The sequence below is a fragment of the Trachemys scripta genome, chromosome 9 (genome assembly GCF_013100865.1).
Source record: "Trachemys scripta elegans isolate TJP31775 chromosome 9, CAS_Tse_1.0, whole genome shotgun sequence".
NCBI classification, from domain to species: Eukaryota; Metazoa; Chordata; order Testudines; family Emydidae; genus Trachemys; species Trachemys scripta.
This window is the reverse complement of record NC_048306.1, coordinates 49,578,152-49,597,931: the sequence shown is the minus strand read 5'-3', so window position 1 is coordinate 49,597,931 and position 19,780 is coordinate 49,578,152. Positions and strand designations below refer to the sequence as shown.

Below are 19,780 nucleotides of genomic sequence, written 5' to 3'. Positions count from 1 at the left end.
CCTCTAGTACGGAATGCCCACTGGGAGCAGGCTGGCCTGAATGCTAGAGAGAGAGCAGAGAAAGAGAGGCACAGTGAGCACAAAGGAGCTGGGATGAATCGAAATCCCAGGGGTTCCTGTTCAGCAAGGTATCATTGTCAAAAGGGCTCAAGAGTCATGGTGCAGGCCAGGTTTTTAAACAAGCTCTGCCCCTAAAACAGGACAGGGAGCCCAAAGTGCTCAGCACCCAGCCACTCCCAAGAGGATGCTCCTGGCCAGATTTTCAAGACCTCAGCGCCCAGTGTGCTGCACTCTTGAAAATCCTGGCCTAGCCACCTCATCCTTCAGCTGATACAATTAATCCAAGTCTTTCCATACTTCCCTGGCAGTTGTCTAGATGGTTCTGTAGCTTCTTTTTTATTATTTTTATAAAGGAGCCCATCATCATGGTCTCTGTCTAATGGAAGTTAAAGATTTCCTAGCACAGCAGATAACGCTGTTGGCCTCTGCAATATTCCCTAAGGCTTTGTGCGAACCATTGTTTAGTACAGCATGGCCCCTGCATTGGGTTACACAGTCATTACACAGCCCTGGCACTTGTGGGTGCATGAGAGCCACACTTGGGACTTAAAATTGATACCCCAGTTTTTTCCTCCAAGCCACCAGAAAGTGCCAAAGCTCGAAATCTTGCTCCTCGTGCCAAGCAGATGCAGGTAAAACCAGTTGAAGTATTGCTCTGTTATTAGTGTATCAGTATTTCAGTAGTACCCACTGCATGCTAGGCTCTGTTTACACACCAGACCTGCTCCAAAGAGCAGCACCTGTCAGCACAGCCTGAGGTTCCAATGCCCAAGCGATGTTACTCCTAATTCTGTTCTGATAACATGATGTCCCAGTAACCTTAGTCCTGCAGCCAAGCCAGGGCCCAAATTATGCTGGAATGCTGTTCCAGGACTTCTTTGGGGAGCCAGAACCGCATTCCGGTACCTCCAGCACTGAGGAATGAGACACCAGTGCCATTCCGGCACTTCTCTGCTAAGACTCAAGCACTACTCCAAACAGAGAATAGCATTGCCTAAGGGACATTATTTCTGCTCCTAGCTAAGGACATCAATAATGGAGATACTTGTGACCCTTTAATACCCCATGGGAATGTGTCGAGGCCATTTGGAAACCGGAGCATTCCATGGAACGTCAGTATTGAAGCAGTAGTCTGGGCTGATGCTTCTAGAATGCTGGGATATGAGCCATGCTTTCCCAACGCAGAGGCCAGTTAGAGGGTCTTAGCATGGCACAGCTAATAAAATACCTTAGTCCTCCAAATAGGGTGACCAGATGTCCCGATTTTATAGGGACAGTCCCGATATTTGGGGCTTTTTCTTATATAGGCTCCTATTACCCCCCACCCGCATCCCGATTTTTCACACTTGCTGTCTGGTCACCCTACCTCCAAACAAACTCACTCAAGTGAAGAGAAGCCATCAGGCATGTATGTGCATGTCCCCTGTGGCTATGCAGTCACATCCGACATGCTAGAAGAAAAAGAGTCGTTAATGCACTGGTTCTTTTTCTTCAGTTCTACAGGGCTCATGTTTATACTGGAGTCTGGAGCCGAAGGGTTGGTCAGTGCTTTATGGTGGGGCTTGGCAGGATTGGCGTTTGATTTTTTTATAATTTTGACAGATGTATATCAATGTTTATTTTTTAGCATTTTTTCCTATTTACATTTTGACAGTTGCACAAAATCATGTGTGTTAAGCATTTTTTCAGTGTTTATCTAATTAAATGTTCTTGATTGTGGGAAATTATGGGGGGAGCCAGACAATAATTATTTAATTACAATAGATGTTGAAATTCAAAAAGTTAAAGCTTTATAACCATTAAAACACAATTGACAACATCACATGGAAAATATACAAAGTAAAGCTCCTTAAATCAAACTGTAAAACATTCTCAAACAACATTTTTCTCATGTTGTCTAGCTGCACATTTCGATTATTATCGATGGAAATATTTTTTCATCGGTTTGTGTGTGTACAGTGAGATCCACATTTGCCGATACAAATCTCATCCTTCCATGCCTCTGTATAGTTCATGCCTAGCACTCTTTAGATTTTGCTTTTGTTTCATCACCTTTTTATTCCACATTGGCAAGCACAGGCAGGAGCTCTGGCATTACAAGTCAGACCAACGTATCAGCGAAGTCCCCCAGCCCAGTTTATTAGGGTATCAAGTCAAACACAAAAGCCAGGTTCATTCCGATTCATCCATGCAGTGGTGCCTCTGCCATCGCCAAAGTTTGAAAGCTTGAGAAACAACAGAATCTGGATTTCTCTTCCATAAACTGGGGTTTTAGTTTTCAAACTGAGCCATTCTCCTCCCATAGGTGTAAGACACTCCAGAGTGCAGAAATCCCACCTAACACCATTGCATCTATGGAGATTGAAGGCTGTATGGCCACACCCAGCCATATCTTACTGGTTTGCGTAAGACCTCACAATATTTTTAGACAGCATTCTTCATACAAAATGTCACGACAGAGGCAGAATAGAAAGGAAATCTTTGAGTTTGGTATAGTAATGCACAAAGGCAGAATGACAGAGAAAGCTGAGCTGTAGGACCCGAAGCTGGGGCAGATGCTGGTTGCCTGGGAGGAAGATTGAAGCAGGTTTTCTAATGCTACAGGGCCAGGACATCTGGGGTGGCACCTGCCAGCAGGGATGCACGGCCAAGACAGCTGGGGTATGCACTGATTCAGCATGTCCCCCCAGGTAGCCACTGCGAGCAGGGCTCCTGTGGAGAGCCTACTGGATTTACAGCTTCTCCAAAGTTGCAGAACCCCACAATTCCACCTGTCCTTCTATGGGTACATCCCTGTGTGCAGGACCAGGCTACAGCAAGGAGTTGCCCTGTGTATCTAGCTGCACCATCAGGTGTGCATCCGGCATGCTGTGTGAGCAGATTTCTCAAACAGACCTCTCCTGTTTAAGGCCCTAGAATATGTGCTTTATAAAATGACTAGTGACAAAAGTACCTGAGAAGGGAGACACCCAGAGCTCTGTCTTTCTCCAGATCCTCACCCTCTTCTGATTCCTCCTCCAGAGGCAATCTAGACAGAGTGTCAGCACTGATGTTCTGCTTTCCAGGTTTATACTGTATTTCAAAAGTGAACTCAGTTTTTGGACAGCTACCTTTAAGCTTTCCAATGTTAGCTGTGTTTGGGGCAGGGCCTTTTCCCCAGCAGCTGCATTCACTAGGCCCCTACTTCGTGGACAGGGGTTAGGGTTGGTTGTCTCTGCCACAGGAACGTCCTCTTCTTCTGACCACATAATTGCAGCCTGCATGAGTTCATGGAACTTTTTACTGGGCTCGTCCTTAAATCTTCTTTTCATTTCACGGCAGAGGGAATCATCCTGGAGCCCCAGCACTAACTGCTCTTTCAAAACTGCATCTGGGTCTGGAACTCATCGAGGGTCTCGCTGCTCCATTTTGCTCATTCTCTCCTGGAGGTCATATGCATATGCCCAGACAGTTTCACCAGGCTCCTGCTTTCTCTCAAAGAACTCCTTTAGTCAGGTTCCAATAGGTACCTTGTCTCCATAGGAGGAGTTCAAACACCTTTTCCACATCTTTCTTGTCTGCCATTGCCATGAACTTTACTGTAGCCTTGGCCTGGCCCTTGAGGTGTTCCTCTATGAAGTCCACACAATCTTCTTCAGGTACTCTTAGCACACGCAGAGCCGCCTTCACAGACTTGACCCGCTCCTCTACTGTAATGTCTCCTGGTCTTGTCAGGAAGCCACCAAACTCTGTGAGCTTCTGCTCCCCTGGGACATAAATAGTAGAGGGTTTCTTAGCTTCTGTTCCCTGTTGATCTATTACTGCCTTAGCCAGTGATAAGACTTCTCTCTGTTCTGTTCTAGCTTGTTGTAATGTCTCAGCTTAGTCTGATAATCTGCGCTGAAGTTCAGCAAACTGGGTCCGTAGTTCTTCAATTCCAGCCATGATAGGGTTCTTGACCAAGCCTGGACAGTGCTACCAGAACTCAACCAGTAAACCAATGGGGTGGACCCTGTGGATAGGATCCTGTTCGTGATGCCAATTATGTAAGCGGGGGAATGGTCCCGCCATTGTGGGGAACTTTCCTGGCTTAAACACTAGCCCGGTGAAGTGGACTAGCGAAAGGATCTGAATCCTCACTCCCACTTCCTTTACCCCGAGCCCTGCCTGACCTAGAGGGCTCTCCTTCCACTCTCCTGTATGGCAGAGTCCTCATAACCCCAACAAGGCTGGCCTCAGGATTCTTGGGGGGCTCGACCCCCCAACCTTGTTGTGGTCACTTAAGGCAGGGGCTAGAGTGTCCCCATCTGGGATGCTCTCTCTGCACTCGATGCTTCCCTGACCCACTGATCATTACAGACAGTTCAAAGCAAATACAATTTATTAAACAGCAATCAATTTAAAAAAAATAAGGAAAAAATGGGAAAGATTAAAGATAAACACGTCACCCCGCTCTGTGGCACAGGGCATTGCAACCAGCGTCTCTGGAATGTAAGGGCAATTCAGTCTGTTTCTCACAAGTCCCAGGGCCCTTCTCAGGCCCTGGCTGTGCTGCAGGGATGCTGTGGGTTGGACACTTGCTCTGGCGGTGGCCACACGCTCTCAGGCTCTAGGTGGCAGGACCCTTCTTCCCAGCATCGCCCTTGCCCCATCGGGGTTATGATCCCCCTCCAAGTCTGGCATGCCAGGCCTCTTGGCTGGGGGCATCTCCCTGTGTTGGGCCCACTGCCCAGGGTCCCCCTCACTCTCCCCAGCTGCTCACCGCACCCAGCTCTGGACTGCTCCAGCCCCAGCTCCAGCTCCACCACTCTGCTTCAGCTCCAGCTCCACTCTGCCTCAGCACGGCTGCTGCTGCTGCTCTGCCTCCAGCTCCCTGGGCTGCTTCTCTGGCCCCCTGGATCTGGTTGCTACAGCTCTCCCCCCAGGACAGGTCTGCTCTGTGGGCTGCTTCTGTGACTCTGCTCCCAGCACTGACCTCCTTCCTGGGCTGCTGTTCTAGCCCCTCTGGATCTGGCACGGCTCTGTTACCTAGCGCAGCTTGGGCCCCTGCCCTCTCCTTAGCTTGGCCCCACGCTGTCTGACTCAGGCAATTCCAGCTAGATGGAGGACGGACACCCCCCCAACCTCCTGACTCCCTGATTAGCCTGCCCGCCCTGTCAATCAGGCTGACCTGGAGCATTGGCCTCTCCCCATTGTTCCTGGGGAGTATCAGTCTCAAGGTCCTGATTTCCCATTGACCCTTCCCCTTTCTTTTAGTGCTGGGAGCTAGCCAACCAAAACACCCCCACTGAATGTTAGTAAGGGGACAGAAGTCCCCTTACACTTGCTACAAAGGGTCCTGTAACTGCAATTACAGTGCAGTGCCACTGTGGCTATGCTTTCTGATTAGCGCTGATTCCTATCACCGGGAAGTTGGCTACATGACTGAGAGGAATTACAACATGAATATGATGTAGTTAATATACCTGAATATACCCACAAGGGGTAATGATAAGTAATTCAGTGGTGTAGTTAACCTACTCGTGATATGAATGGTGGTGGTGATTACACACTGAAAAGCAAAAATCACCCTTGAATTACACTGTAACTACAATGTAGCCACACTTTAATCACACAGTACCCTTATTATAGTGTGATCAAAGTACCATAATACCATGAAGGGAGACCATTGTTTTTCATGGTACTTTTGACTCACATAAAGGCTCTGAACTTGACACAGGATAGGGCAAGAAGTGAGCAGCTTAGTCTGCAGCGAGAGGGATTTAGGTTGGCTACTAGGACAAACTTTCTAACTCTGAGGAGAATTAAGCTATGGAACAGGTTCCCTAGGGAGGGCTGCAGAATCCCTGTCATTGGGAGGTTTTAGAACAGGTTGGACAAGTGCCCTCAGAGATCATTTAGGTTTACTTGGCCTTGCCTTTGCTGAGGGGGTTGAATTTGATGATCTCTTGAGATCCTCTCCAGCGCTACATTTCTATGATCACCTTACCAGCACTGAGCCTTAGTTAAGTTACTAGGGGTCTGCCTAGCCAGAACTCATTGCAGGACCAGGGCCTAAACTTGTCAGGATCAGAAATCTTGCTGTACAGCTCATCTTCAAAGCTTTGTGGACTAGAAGGTTCAGATGAGATTGGGAAAGCCGATGAGCTTTCCGATGCTTATTTGAAACATCCCTTTTGAGATTCACCCCTCATTAGTTCTCAGCCACGAAGAGCTAATAACAAAGAGGATAAAGTGAACCGTTTGGTGGATTTCCTCATGTCTCCCTGTGCTGCCCTCTCAAACCGCTCCTTTGTCATTTGTGCTTCTGGATTACTGCTCAGCCATCCAGTGGAGGAGCATCCGAGGGCAGATTTGGGGTATCAGGAAGCTTACAGGGCAAACTGCTCTGTACCCAGTGTGGAGGTAGACAGAAAACGTTCCCTTCTACTGCTGCTAGACTCTGGCAGACACCAGTGATCTCATTAGACCAAGCCCATAATCCCCTTTCTCCAATTACTGAATGAACAAAAAGAAAAGCATCAATGTAGCGAGCGGTTCCTCCAGCTGGGTGGCTAATGGTTCTGCTCCAATTAAGATTTATTTATTACAGAGAAGTTCCCTGTTTTTAAATTAAACACAGCAATAATGACTCCCCCAGGGCCGGGGGAGGGGGAGCGGCAAATAGTTCCTTAGTGAACAGTGCAGGGAGGGAGTGTTTTCTGAATGAGGACAGCTCGTGCCAAGTTGCTGTTGTCCCCACATGGTATCACCAAGGCTTCCCCTGATCTGAGGCACCAGAGTGACAGCCTTGGGCCAATCCCAGTTAATATTTGCACAACACTGGCAGCTATTCAGTGGTATTTACTGTGCACCGCAGGGGGGATGTTCGGTACAGAAGCCATTTGAGCTCTCCGATCAATCCCTGTGCAGAGGAGAGAGGGTTTAAACTGCCCCAGTGCTCTGTGAATGCTAAGCCCCAAGTCCAAGGGGTTCCCCCTTCCGAAGGGGCATTGATGTCAATGGCTCCCAGTTCAAGGGGGCGGCTCACCCTGGGTGGGGGAGCGGGGGGGTTGTGATATCTGTGTGTTTACTTAAATCTGTATGGGTTAGCACTGCTTGGCTAAAGCATCATCCAAAAGGGCATTCAGTCTCTGTATGAAGCCCTCACGAGGTAGAGACACTGGAGAGTGCAGCCCCTCTTGTACCCAGGACAAACACAGTTCTTGGGTGGGGATCGTTTCCCCAGTGTCGGGGGCACTGTGCAGGTTGGAAGTCAGTGTGACAGCTCCAGGTGGGGACTCCAGACTGGTCCAGATGAGGCTGGCCAGCGAGACAATGAGGCGCACAGTGACTGACGTGAGGGGCAGAATGACAGGTAGGAGGGGAAGGGGAGTTCAGAGTCAAGGGTGGGGGGAGAGCAGAGGTGAATGGCAGCGCAGCGCTGTGGGAGGGAATGGAGGAGACAGAGCTGTGCTTGAGGATGTGCCCCTTAATCTGCAATGAGGCGTGCCAGGCTCAGGTTGTCTCAGGGGCAGGTCAGAGCCTGCGTGTGGCCCCTGGTGCAGATGGCCAGTTCTGTGATTCCACCCTCCCTCTCCCACACCCTTCCCTGGGGTCCGCCAAGCAGCTGGGCGACCGAGTCAGTGTCCCTGCAGACTACGAGAGGGGATGGAACTGGAGCCTTTGGCCACTCTTGTCCCTCAGATTTGCTGAAAGCCCTGAGAGGAGACGAGGCTGGGCCCTTTCTTCAAACCCAGTTGCCATGGTCACTGAAGGTGACAGTGAGTCCCCCTGGCCAGCGATGGGGGGCAATGGAAAATCCATGTGAGGGGTAAATACACCTGAGGGAGGAGTTAAGCAGGTGCATTTGCCTTAAATTAACAGAGCTGGGGGCTGGTTTCTTCTTCTCCAAGCACTGGCCTGGAGGCACATAGGTAGGTGAGAGGGAGTGTGGAGCTGCAGCCAGCATAGGGGCCAAGAGAAGCCCACAGAAGTTGCTGACTCCATAGTGCCAGGACTCCACCCAGGGCTGGCTCCAGGCACCAGCTGAGCAAGCAGGCACTTGGGGCGGCCAAGGGGAAGGGGCGGCACGTCAGGTTCTTCGGCGGCAATTCGGTGAAGGGTCCCTGTCCCTCTCGGAGGGAAGGACCTGCCGCCAAATTGCTGCTGAAGAAGAAAGTGGCACGGCTGAGCTGCCGCCGATCGCGATCGTGGCTTTTTTTTTTTTTTCCACCGCTTGGGGCGGCAAAAACCCTGGAGCTGGCCCTGACTCCACCCCCCACAACAAAGCACTAGGAGGGGCCAACACCTGGGACCATGCCTGCCAGTTGTCTGGGCGGTACTGTGAGTGCTGCAGCCTCCTTCAGCCATGACCAGGCAGACTCCAGTGTAGGCTCTGAAAATCCTAAATTCCAGTTCAGCCAACGGAGCCAGGCAGAGTTTCAGAGCTGAAGGACACTCCCATTCCACAAAGGCCAGAGGCCTCAACAGCAGGGGGAATCCTAACACTGTTGCAGTGTCAGTGAAAACCATCCATCTGCCCCACCAGGAACACTGTTCTGTGCCATCATTTCATTGAAGGTGCCAGCACCTGGCCCAGAGGAGACATCTGCGAGCCTGGCCGGGCAGGACCGTTCCTCCTCGCAAGGCAGTGGCCCAGGCTAATGATTCCTGTCCCAAAAGCTGGAGCAAAAGCTGCCTCCCAGGAAATGGCGTGAGCTCTTGTGATGAGGTGTGCAGCTAATTAGCATTCCCACTGTAGTGCAGCTCTTCTGATCAGCTATGCCCAGCACCCCACTTGATGCTGCCAGCTGTGATCCCTTCCCACTCGCAGCCGTGCACTAGGGGTGTCTGTCCGCTGCGACGCTGAGCTGAGCCCCAGAACCTCGGAGCGGGCCGGGCGCTCCCTCCTGATCCCAGTGGTGTGAAGGATTCTACAGAGCTCTGAGGCTGCCACCCCCGCAACACTGTGCAGCAAGGCCCCCCCACAGTTTGAGCCCTAAGACTGAGATTTCCACAGCCAACTAAGGGACCCCAATTAATATTCATGGGAATTGGGCACCCAGATCCTTTAGGCAGCTTTGAAATGCTCTGCCCAGGTTCCTAGCCCTTCGGTGTTTGTTGCAGGCCCTAGTGCAGACAAGGGCCTATGACTGCCAGTATTGGCACCACTGGCCTGAGCAGACCTGCTCTAAGCCAAGCTAGAGGACATGGTGCTTAGGCCAGTGGTGACCACCGGGAGCCCTGTCTACACTAGTGCTAGCACTGTACTTTCACTTGTTTCCAGGATGTGCCAAACACTTGCAGCTCCAAGTGAAGTCGATGGGAGCTAGGCACCTAACCTGCTTAGGTATGAGATAGCCCACTAGGCACCCATCTGCATCCATCGGTGCCTAACAATCTTTGACAATCTGGCCTAGAGAGCCCAGTAGTCAGTTTTCTGGCTTTTCATGGCTCTGTGTCTCAGGTATCTCTCGCTGCAGCTGTAATATGGAGCAGGCTGGGAAATAATACTTAGCATCTTCTGTATTGAACATTCCACAAGCGCAATGGATTATCAGCCCATTGGCGGATCTATGGGGTGGGAGGTGGGCAGTTAAAAGTGCTGTGCTGGGTATTGGAGCCAGTGGTATCTGCCACATTCACTCCTGGACTCTGCCTGGGCCTCTCCCTTCAGGGGCCTTCTGCTAGAGACCAGATCCTCACAGGCACCTAACTCCCCCTGACTTGGGTGGCAAGGACACTGACCTGTCTCCTAACCCCTTCTCCGCAGCGCTTGTCCCTCCTGAGCCACCTGTCCTGAAGTCTTTGAGGAAACAGAGCCTTGAGCTAGACATTTTGGCAAATGGATTAAAAACCATGGGAGAGGGCAAGGCAAAGGAATCCCAAACCCACCACACAGCAAACAGCATAGGGGCAGGCCATGTGGAACAACGAGCAGGGGTCAGGAGGGCAGTTTTTCCCACCCATGTATTCTGGGAGGGTTTTTTTTTTTTAAATCTCCTTCCTCTGAAGCATCAGTGATGGCCATGGCTGGAGATGGGAAATTGGCTGGGGTGTACCAGGGCTCTGAGATGGCAACATTCATTCTCTCACTCAGGGGCTGGGCTGGCTGGTTTTGGTTCAGATGCTCAGGGTCTCACGGGGAGAAAAGAATTTTCCCCAAAGTCAGATTGATATGGACCTCGGGGGTTTTCCACCTTCCTCTATAGCATGTGGGTGCAAGTCACTTGCAAGGATTATCTGGGTCTCTCTCACTTAATCGTTTTCCTGCCAGTGGTGTCTAGTTGGCATTTCCCCAATGTCACCATCCAGTGATTTCCTCTATGTCTAGTTGGCAGCTGGTATCAAGCAGAGTGCCCCAGGGGGTCTGTGCTGGGGCCGGTTTTGTTCAATATCTTCATTAATGATCTAGAGGATGGTGTGGACTGCACCCTCAGCAAGTTTGCAGATGACACTAAACTGGGAGGAGTGGTAGATACGCTGGAGGGTAGGGATAGGCTACAGAGGGACCTACACAAATTAGAGGATTGGGCCAAAAGAAATCTGATGAGGTTCAACAAGGACAAGTGCAGAGTCCTGCACTTAGGAACGAAGAGTCCCAATCACTGCTACAGACTAAGGACCGAATGGCTAGGCAGCAGTTCTGTAGAAAAGGACCTAGGGGTTACAGTGGACGAGAAGCTGGATATGAGTCAACAGTGTGCCCTTGTTGCCAAGAAGGCTAACCGCATTTTGCGTTGTATAAGTAGGGGCATTGCCAGCAGATCGAGGGACGTGATCATTCCCCTCTATTCGACATTGCAGAGGCCTCATCTGGAGTACTGCGTCCAGTTTTGGGCCCCACACTACAAGACGGCCGTGGAAAAATTGGAAAGAGTCCAGCGGAGGGCAACAAAAATGATTAGGGGTCTGGAGCACATGACTTATGAGGAGAGGCTGAGGGAACTGGGTTTGTTTAGTCTGCAGAAGAGAAGAATGAGGGGGGATTTAATAGCTGTTTTCAACTACCTGGTGGTGATGAAGCACTGGAATGGGTTACCTAGGGAGGTGGAATCTCCTTCCTTAGAGGTTTTTAAGGTCAGGCTTGACAAAGCCCTGGCCGGGATGATTTAGTTGGGGATTGGTCCTGTTTTGAGCAGAGGGTTGGACTAGATGACCTCCTGAGGTCCCTTCCATATTCTATGATTCAATAACCGACTAGCTAAGTGGCAGTTCTGCAGAAAAGGACCTGGGGGTTACAGTGGATGAGAAGCTGGATATGAGTCAACAGTGAGCCCTTGTTGCCAAGAAGGCTAATGGCATGTTGGACTGCATTAGTACAAGCATTGCCAGCAGATCAAGGGAAGTGATTATTTGCACTGGTGGGACCACATCTGGAATACTGCATCCTGTTTTCGGCCTCCCCACTACAGAAAGAATGTGGACAAATTGGAGAAAGTTCAGCGGAGGGCAACGAAAATGATTAGTGGGGTAGGGCACATGACTTATGAGGAGAGGCTGAGGGAACTGGGCTTATTTAGTCTTATTTAGTTTGCAGAAGAGAAGAGTGAGGGGGGATTTGATAGCAGCCTTCAACTACCTGAAGGGGGGTTGCAAAGAGGGGGGAGCTGGCTGTTCTCAGTGGTGGTAGATGACAGAACAAGGAGCAATAGTCTCAAGTGTGGGAGGTCTAGATTGGATATTAGGAAACACCATTTCACTAGGAGGGTGGTGAAGCACTGGAATGGGTTACCTAGGGAGGTGGTGGAATCTCCATCCTTAGAGGTTTTTAAGGCCTGGCTTAACAAAGCCCTGGCTGAGATGATTTAGTTGGGGATTGGTCCTGCTTTGAGCAGGGCTTTGGACTAGATGACCTCCTGAGGTCTCTTCCATCCCTAATTTTCTATGATTCTATCATTCAGTGAGGGGGCCTCGAGCATGGGTGCACCTCAGTCCCTCCCAGTCTCTCCCATGGCATGTAATAGTATAGGCTCCTGAGGGGCTATAATACTTTGGTCGCATTTCAGGTGTTGGATTTAGTGTGCGAGTTCTTGGTGGGGCTGGTGGCCTGTGAGGTACAAGAGGTCAGATGAGATGAGCTGGTAGTCCCTTGGGAGGATTCAGGGAAGAAGCTAGTTTCCGGCAAGATGAGAACCTGATGTCCTCTCTTGGAACCATTAGGGTGGGATACTCGGGTCCGGGAGGCCAGGATTGACCTTGAGCCTTAACGTACCTGTCTGTTGAGACATTCCTGCATTCCCAGGCTAGCAAGTGGCTTGTCACACTGAAGGGGCTGCCTGTCTGCAGCACATCAGCCAGCTCATTATCTTTTAATGTATTTATCTGTGAGCGCATTGACAGCCACAGTTCTCAGAATTGGCTGTGGCTGTTCATGTGCACCTCGGTTCAACTCTTTGTTCGGGGAAGCCTGTTAATTATTAAATCAGCTGCATTTAGCACACAGCCAGATGGAATTGCTGTGTCGTTTTAAAGGAGCAGCATGTGGCATTAGGGCCAGGAGAGGTTTGGCCTCCTGAGTTCCACGACATTTGTCACAGCAGAACGAGGGCCTTTAGTCCTGCTACGTGAGAGCAGGGTGTGGTACTTGCAATTTTGCTCCCATGTTTTATGGCCAGTGTACAAGTGTATAGCTTATTTGGCACCTTCCCTAGGAGGAAAAGAGTTGGTGGGGGTGGGGGTAGGCAGTACCCTACTGCAAAACTTCCCACACAGCTTCTTTCTGTAGCGAACTCCCCACTAGAGCCTTTGGAGGACAGGTACATCTCACTGCAGCCAGAGGTGGGTAGACCTAGGCACACTAGCTTTGGGCAAGCTTGTGTCTAAAATAGCAGTGTGGCCATGGTGGTGCGAGGGGCTAGCCCCCTGGGTCCATGCCTCGGATCCCAGGTGGGCCTGTATGCGGAACAGCTAGACCAGCTCACTGCTTGCAATACCATGGCTACTAGGATATTTTTAGCACACTAAATCTATCAAAGCTGTCACGGGTATGACTGCCCGAGCTGGCAGTTACACCTCCAGCTCCAGCCCAGACAAACCCAAAGAGACAGAAAGAAGAACAGGAGTACTTGTGGCACCTTAGAGACTAACAAATTTATTAGAGCATAAGCTTTCGTGGACTACAGCCCACTTCTGAAGTGGGCTGTAGTCCACGAAAGCTTATGCTCTAATAAATTTGTTAGTCTCTAAGGTGCCACAAGTACTCCTGTTCTTCTTTCTGTCTCTTTGGGTTTGTCTGGGCTGGAGCTGGAGGTGTAACTGCCAGCTCGGGCAGTCATACCCGTGACAGCTTTGATAGATTTAGTGTGCTAAAAATATCCTAGTAGCCATGGTATTGCAAGCAGTGAGCTGGTCTAGCTGTTCCGCATACAGGCCCACCTGGGATCCGAGGCATGGACCCAGGGGGCTAGCCCCTCGNACTCGGTCAGTGAACATTTTCCACCTGCCACAGCCTCTTGTCTCTGGTAACTGAAAAGTTCCTCCTCCATTTGCACTGCTTAGAGCTGAGACTGAAGTCCAGCCTGCTGGCTTCATTTAGGAAAAGTGGTGCCCCAGCGGGCTGGGGACAGATCATCTGTGGGTGGGCTGGAGATAAATACACCACTAAGACCTGCCATTCAAAGGCAGCCCAGGCTGTTCTGTAATGTGCCCACCAAGTTACTGGCCATGCAGGTTGTGCATGATAAGCAGATCAGTGTAGTAATGAGAACATGATGCACAGCTAAAGGTTTTTGTGTGTGTGTGTGTGTGTGTGTATGAGAGAGAGAGAGAGAGAGAGAGAGAGAGAGAGCACATTCCATCAATGCTGCTGGCAGTCTATGTGTGCCGTGAGAGAAAGAAAGAACCACTTGGTCTGCTTCAAAGTGGGCATCTGGGTGAACTAATTACCTGCTGTCTCCTTTGGAGACGTAAGCTCAGTTGCAGATTTCGGTCCCATGTGATTTGAGTTTGGTGCTTTTGTCTTAGAGGATATTTGTCTGCTAACTCCCCTGCCCAACTTAGCACACTTGGCAATCTCTGCCCACACCAAAGCAGGGGACACTACAAGTGTGGTTGGAAGTGCCTTGGCAGAAATTTTGGGGGTCCTCTATGTGGAGCAGAAGTGCCGTAGAGATGGCTTAGGGTGGATATACACAGCACCAATCTGCACTGTGCTTGCTGCCAGTCAGTATATCACTTCCATGCACACTAAGATTAATTACCACCTGGCAGAAATTAAGCAGCGGTAACTACCCCAGCACCCAGAATACACAGGTTTACCTTAAATAACGATATCATCTTCCTTAACCTTCCTTTCCTCCATCAGTGATTGACATCAAGTTGGACAAACCACAGGATCCTCCAGCCAGTGAAGGCGGGTGTTCTTGCTAATACAGAGCGCAGGATTGGTCAGCTTCATTTGATACCACACGCTTGTTGTGTTGCTTCCTATTGGTTAGCTTCCTAAAGAAACAAATTGAGTTATCAGATGGGGGAGGATTTTTTTTCTCTCTGTCTTTGGGGGAGGGGGGGGTGGGAATGTTCAGATCACGTCACTCTTAACAGCTGTTACTGAAACTTACTATTTTTTTGGTTTGGTTGTAATATATTGTACCTTATTAAAATTGCCAAAAACAGTTCAACATTTAAAAAGGAAAGTTTAAATCATGTGTATACAACTTTTTGCCAGATGAAAAGTAGTGAGTTTGGTTTTTTTGGAAGGAGGTTGGTCTTTTGTTTTTGTATATTTGTAAAGTTACAGAAAAACTCCCCAGAATACTACAGTCTGGTTAGTTTCAGCATCCGACATAGGACATTGCTAGTAGAAAACTAGTCCCTGATTGGTTAAACAAAACATTAACTGTACAGTAAAAGATTTGACAGTAGAACAAATCATGCTGCAAATATACAAAATAAGTGTGTGATGTGATAGCTCTAACTATATCTCCATATCGCCATATCTAGATTTAGAGCAGGGGTGGGAAAACTGTGGCCCGCAGGCCGGATCTGGCCCATGAGCCGTTTTAAGCCAGTCCGCAAGCCGTACCCTGCAGCTTGGCCCCGCTCCGACCAGGGCGCTGGGTCGGGGGCCGGATCACATGGCTCGGCCCCACTCCGGCGCGCCAGCTGGGGTGCTGGGTCGGGGCCGCATCACATGGCTCATCTCCACTCTGGCCGGGGCGCTGGGTCGGGGACAATACCATGCGGCTCAGCCCTGCTCCAGTACTCCAGCCGGGGCACAGGGTCAGGGCTGCACCACGTGGTTTGGCCCTGCTCCGGCCGGGGCCTGCACCACACGGCTCCCGGAAGCCATGGCATGGCCCCACTCCAGCTCCTCTGTGCTCCAGTGGCCCCCTCCAGTGCTCCAATTGGAACTGCAGGGGCGGTGCCTGTGGATGGGGCAGCCTTCAGAGCCACCTGGCAGCACCTCTGCGTAAGAGCCAGAGAAGGGACATGCCGCTGCTTCCAGGAGCCGCTTGAGGTAAGCGCACTCGGAGCCTGCACCTTTGAGCCTCTCCCCACGCCTCAACCCCCTCCCCCAGCCCTGATCCCCCTCCCGGTCTCTAAACCCCTCAGTCCCAGCCCAGAGCACCCTCCTACACCCCAAACTCCTCATCCCCGGCCCCACTCCAGAGCCTGCACTCCCTCCCACACCCCAACCCCAATTCTGTGAACGTTCATGGCCCGCCATACAATTGCTATTCCCTGATGTGGCGTTCAGGACAAAAAGTTTTCCCACCCTGATTTAGAGAGAAATAAACAGAGGGGGGAAATGTATGATGGGGGCGATGTAATGCACTTCTTATCTCATGTTTTAGGGGTGACTACCCAACTTCCAGATGGTGAGACAGAGTGTTCAATACGTGCAAGTCTCACTGTCATGCATTACACAGTATTATACCATCCCATAGGGGGTATGTGCAGAACTACGGATATAGCAATCAATGTTTTTAAGAATTTTTAGTTGCTAATGTTGTATGGCATAGTTCTTGAAGTATAATGTACTGGTGTTCTTTTCCCCTCATGGGTATAGTATAAGAGACACACACATGCTATAGTGATTATATGGAAAAACTACATTACTATCACTTAAAAAGTATGGTTGGCCCATGGAATTCCATTCACCATGGTTAACAGTGGCCACCATTTTGTATTCGCCCTGGAATAGGAGTAAGTGCCTGCAAACAGTTGGTATCCTTATAAAAAAAATCCTGTTCCTGTTGGAAAGCTCCTGTCTGAGCCTGAGCAATATTCAGATGTGTTTCACTTTCAATGGGGATGGAGCACTAAGTGGCCACCCACTCTTCCAGCTCCAAAATGGTGGCCAAAGTTTGGCCACTCCTGTAGATCAGGAGCAAAATCATGTAGATCACTGCAAAATCATAAAGTTTGTCCAGTGGGGCCACCACACTTTTCAGCTGACTGGCCCATACATGATGGTTGCTCTTTATTACGGAACATTTTCTGTATGAGTAAAGAAAAGCAGGTGGCTGATGAATCGGGGAGGGTGGAGGGAGGTCTTGGCTTCTAAAAAGGGAAGACTGTTTTGGTAACATGGATGTAATTTTTGTATTGTGTACACACATTTTACATATATATATAAAGCATCCATTCGCTCACACACAGGCGCATGCACACACATACGTACACACCCACCCACGCAGTATAGAGTTTTTGTTTCACCCGCTGTTGTTATGACATGCAACTGCTTTAGACAACAGTTGTGGAAAATGAAATGTATGGGAATAAGAAGTTCTTGTTATTGTCAAATAACTTGTGATTTGTCATCTCATCAATAAAATAACACATAGATGTGCGTTAGGCGAGAAAAAAATGCACATGGAAACAGCTCCACATCCACTACATCTGTATATGGGAGTTGTGCAGATGCACACTCAGTGTAAACACACACACACAGAGAACAATGGTGGTTGTCGAAAGATTGCCTGTTACCTCACAGCAACTTAAACCAATTCAGTGTCACTCGGGTTGCAGTGTATTGTCTTATCTTTAGTACAGTACTTGGCCTGAGTGACAAGATACTGTGTGAACTTAATGAATGTACTGATTTTTGCTTTATGAAGTAGCTTTCCTTGTGCAATATTACTGTAGAAAAATAAACCTCCCCCCCCCCACACACACACATGTGCACACACAATCTGGAGAACCTTTAGCCTTTTTCTTTTCCCCGCATCAGTAGCCTTAGAGAAGTGATTGCCAAGCTTCAGTATAAGAGTCGCTTGTCTCAATGTGACCTGCAGCCAGACCTGAATATGAGGTATTTAGAATTTCCTTTACCTCCTCCCTCGTTGCATTAGTAATCAGTTCTGCTTGGCCATAAGGCAGTTTTCCAACTCTCTCTGCTCCCTCTCTTTCCCCCCCTCGTCACATCACTTGCATAGGCTCTCATGTCATGTAGACTTTAATTTTTTCCAGCCTCATACTGTGTTCCATTCATTGTGTTAATAACCAAATCTCTTTATTTGCTACATTGTCATCACTGTACTTTCCACTCCTGTTTGTCTCCCGCGCTGTCTGGAATGCAGTGTGGTTAAATTTCATTCAGAAGACTGGAACGGAACCTTGACTTAGCCCTTTGCTGGGGATGATGCTTTCTGAGCTGACTTGTCATTGGATGCACAAGAGCCAGTCATGTGGAACCGTACAAGGGCAGAAGGACATGGACCCTATGGTATGGAAAATCCCTGGGGCATAATTGATTTAAACAGTTACCAGTAAGACTCCCTCCAATTTTACTTCTCTAGCATACTTCACGGGAACACCAGAGAGCACTTTGCAAATGATAAAACCAGATGAAATGGAAAAAAGTTAGAGAAACATCAATGCTAACCAAATCATTTTAAAAGGTTGTCTAAGTCTAACTAGCGACTTGCTATTCATCTCAGTGTCAAGAGGTGAAAGCGTCCTGGAGAGGTTATTGTGCTTTGACATATTTTCAGTATAACTAACGTAGACTTCTGAAGAAAAGCCAGGGCAGTGATGGCTCCGAGAATATTAGCTTTGGAAGCAGGAGAAATGGAATCGCCCTCAGAAGAAGCAACTGGGGTGGCTAGATGAGCACTGCGTTGGAGGAACCCATCAAGAACAGTTCTTCCTTGTCAGTCTTCATTCAGAGCCGTAGTATCGGAATGAAAATTATGCCAAGACAATGAGCAGCTGCCAGTTCCACAGCAGTGAGTGTTAGCAATAGGCACAATGGGTTGCTGTCTCCTGCAGGGCTGCTGGTTGTCTGTGTGGCACTAGGGATACTCTAACAAAAAACAGGAGACCTACTGCAAGGCCTGTCCTTCCTGCAGCTCTCAGACAGACACCTCATCCCCATCTCAGGGATGAAGGAGAATGTGGAGCCAATGTGAGGGAGTCGGAACAGCCCCTACCGGAGAAGGACAGGCCCCTAATGGATCCCAGAAGGGAAAGGAAAAACAGAACAGACTCTCCAATCCAGAAGACAGGAAAAAACTACTGGATCCCCCTTCTCCCAGAGGAGAAAACAGGCCCCTGGCATCTCAAAGGGGAGCAATATGAGAGAGAAAAGAATGATGGAGGAAGCTGAGAACACCTGGAAAGAAAGGGAAAGGGGAAAGAAGAGCTGAGAGGGAGAGAAAGGGTTAAGAAAGAAGGGAGAGAGAAAAAGAAACTGAGATCAATGTACCAGGAAGGAATGTGAGAAAATATAGATGGGGAAGATAGGGAGATGACTAATAAGGAGGTGAAGACAGGGTAAATCAGATAGAAGAGAAGCCTGGAGAGATGCCCTGGGTGCATTAGAAATGCCAGAGAGAGATAGTTGGATGGAGGAGAGGAAAATGGGCAGAGAAAAAAGATAATTGAAGTGTTCTCAATGCACAGACAAACTAGACTAAAGAAAAGAGACAGCACAGAGGGGGAAGAAGAATTCAATTGAAAAGCTTAATGTCAAATGTTATAATAAGATACACATAAATGTTAGTTTTTAGGTATATGGGGCCATGGTAGTTTAGGGGCTTGGGAACCATGTTTGGAGATGGGATGTGTGAGTGGGGAGCATGGGGTAGGAGTCTAGCATTCATGTGCATGGGGCTAGAGATTAATCCTAGGGGAAGTGCCTTCCCAGTGGTGATATTGGACTGGGTGATGTTTATACCCACTTTTGCAATCATCTTATGGGAAATATGCAAATAAATTTGGAGGCCCAATGGTTTTGATTGATACGAACCTCATTCTGTCTCCATCTGTGCCAGAACTAGAAAGCTTTTGTGTACATCTGACACCAGAGACCATTGGTGGCCATCACCAATAACTTATTGACCCAAAGGTGCATGTAATCTAGACTAAAGCAGAAACCAAACTCTCCCCCGGGACATCTTTGAAACCATACATGTAACAATAGAAGAGCAGGGGGCCACGGTAACAAACTGCAGGTGTTCAGGCAGATAAGACTGAAGCTAGGTGAGTCCATACCAGATAAACTAATTAATGCAATGTTCCAAACATTGTGTCCTACATAAGAGTTCAATGGGAACACAAAATCCCAGAACTGCAGATATACCCTAGAGTAGTCCCCCATGCTTTTAGTGGGGAAAGCCAACAGCAGACTGAGATCTGTTAAATAACTTATTCTATTAGAGGTGCCAATGGAATTAGGTGGCTGTTTCCTTCTCAAAAATCTGTTAAAGGGATATGGTAGTTAACAGAATTTCTCTGGAGAGCCTAGTTTTCCTTACAAACTCATATCACTTTAAAATAAGACAATACTTTCTCACCAATGTTCTGGGACTAC

The 19,780-nt window shown here is 49.0% G+C and overlaps 1 protein-coding gene across 2 annotated transcripts in view; it reads left to right on the top strand.

Annotated features, from left to right (window-relative positions):
• RAB6B (RAB6B, member RAS oncogene family) overlaps window positions 1-15,470 on the top strand; it is a 134,822-nt gene extending 119,352 nt beyond the window's left edge. For both annotated transcript variants that reach the window (XM_034782478.1, XM_034782476.1), the window contains exon 8: window positions 14,327-15,470. In XM_034782478.1, the coding sequence (XP_034638369.1) occupies window positions 14,327-14,391 (65 nt within the window). In that variant the 3' untranslated portion in view covers window positions 14,392-15,470. The remainder of the gene's footprint in view (window positions 1-14,326) is intronic.
• The last annotated feature ends 4,310 nt before the right edge of the window (window positions 15,471-19,780 follow it).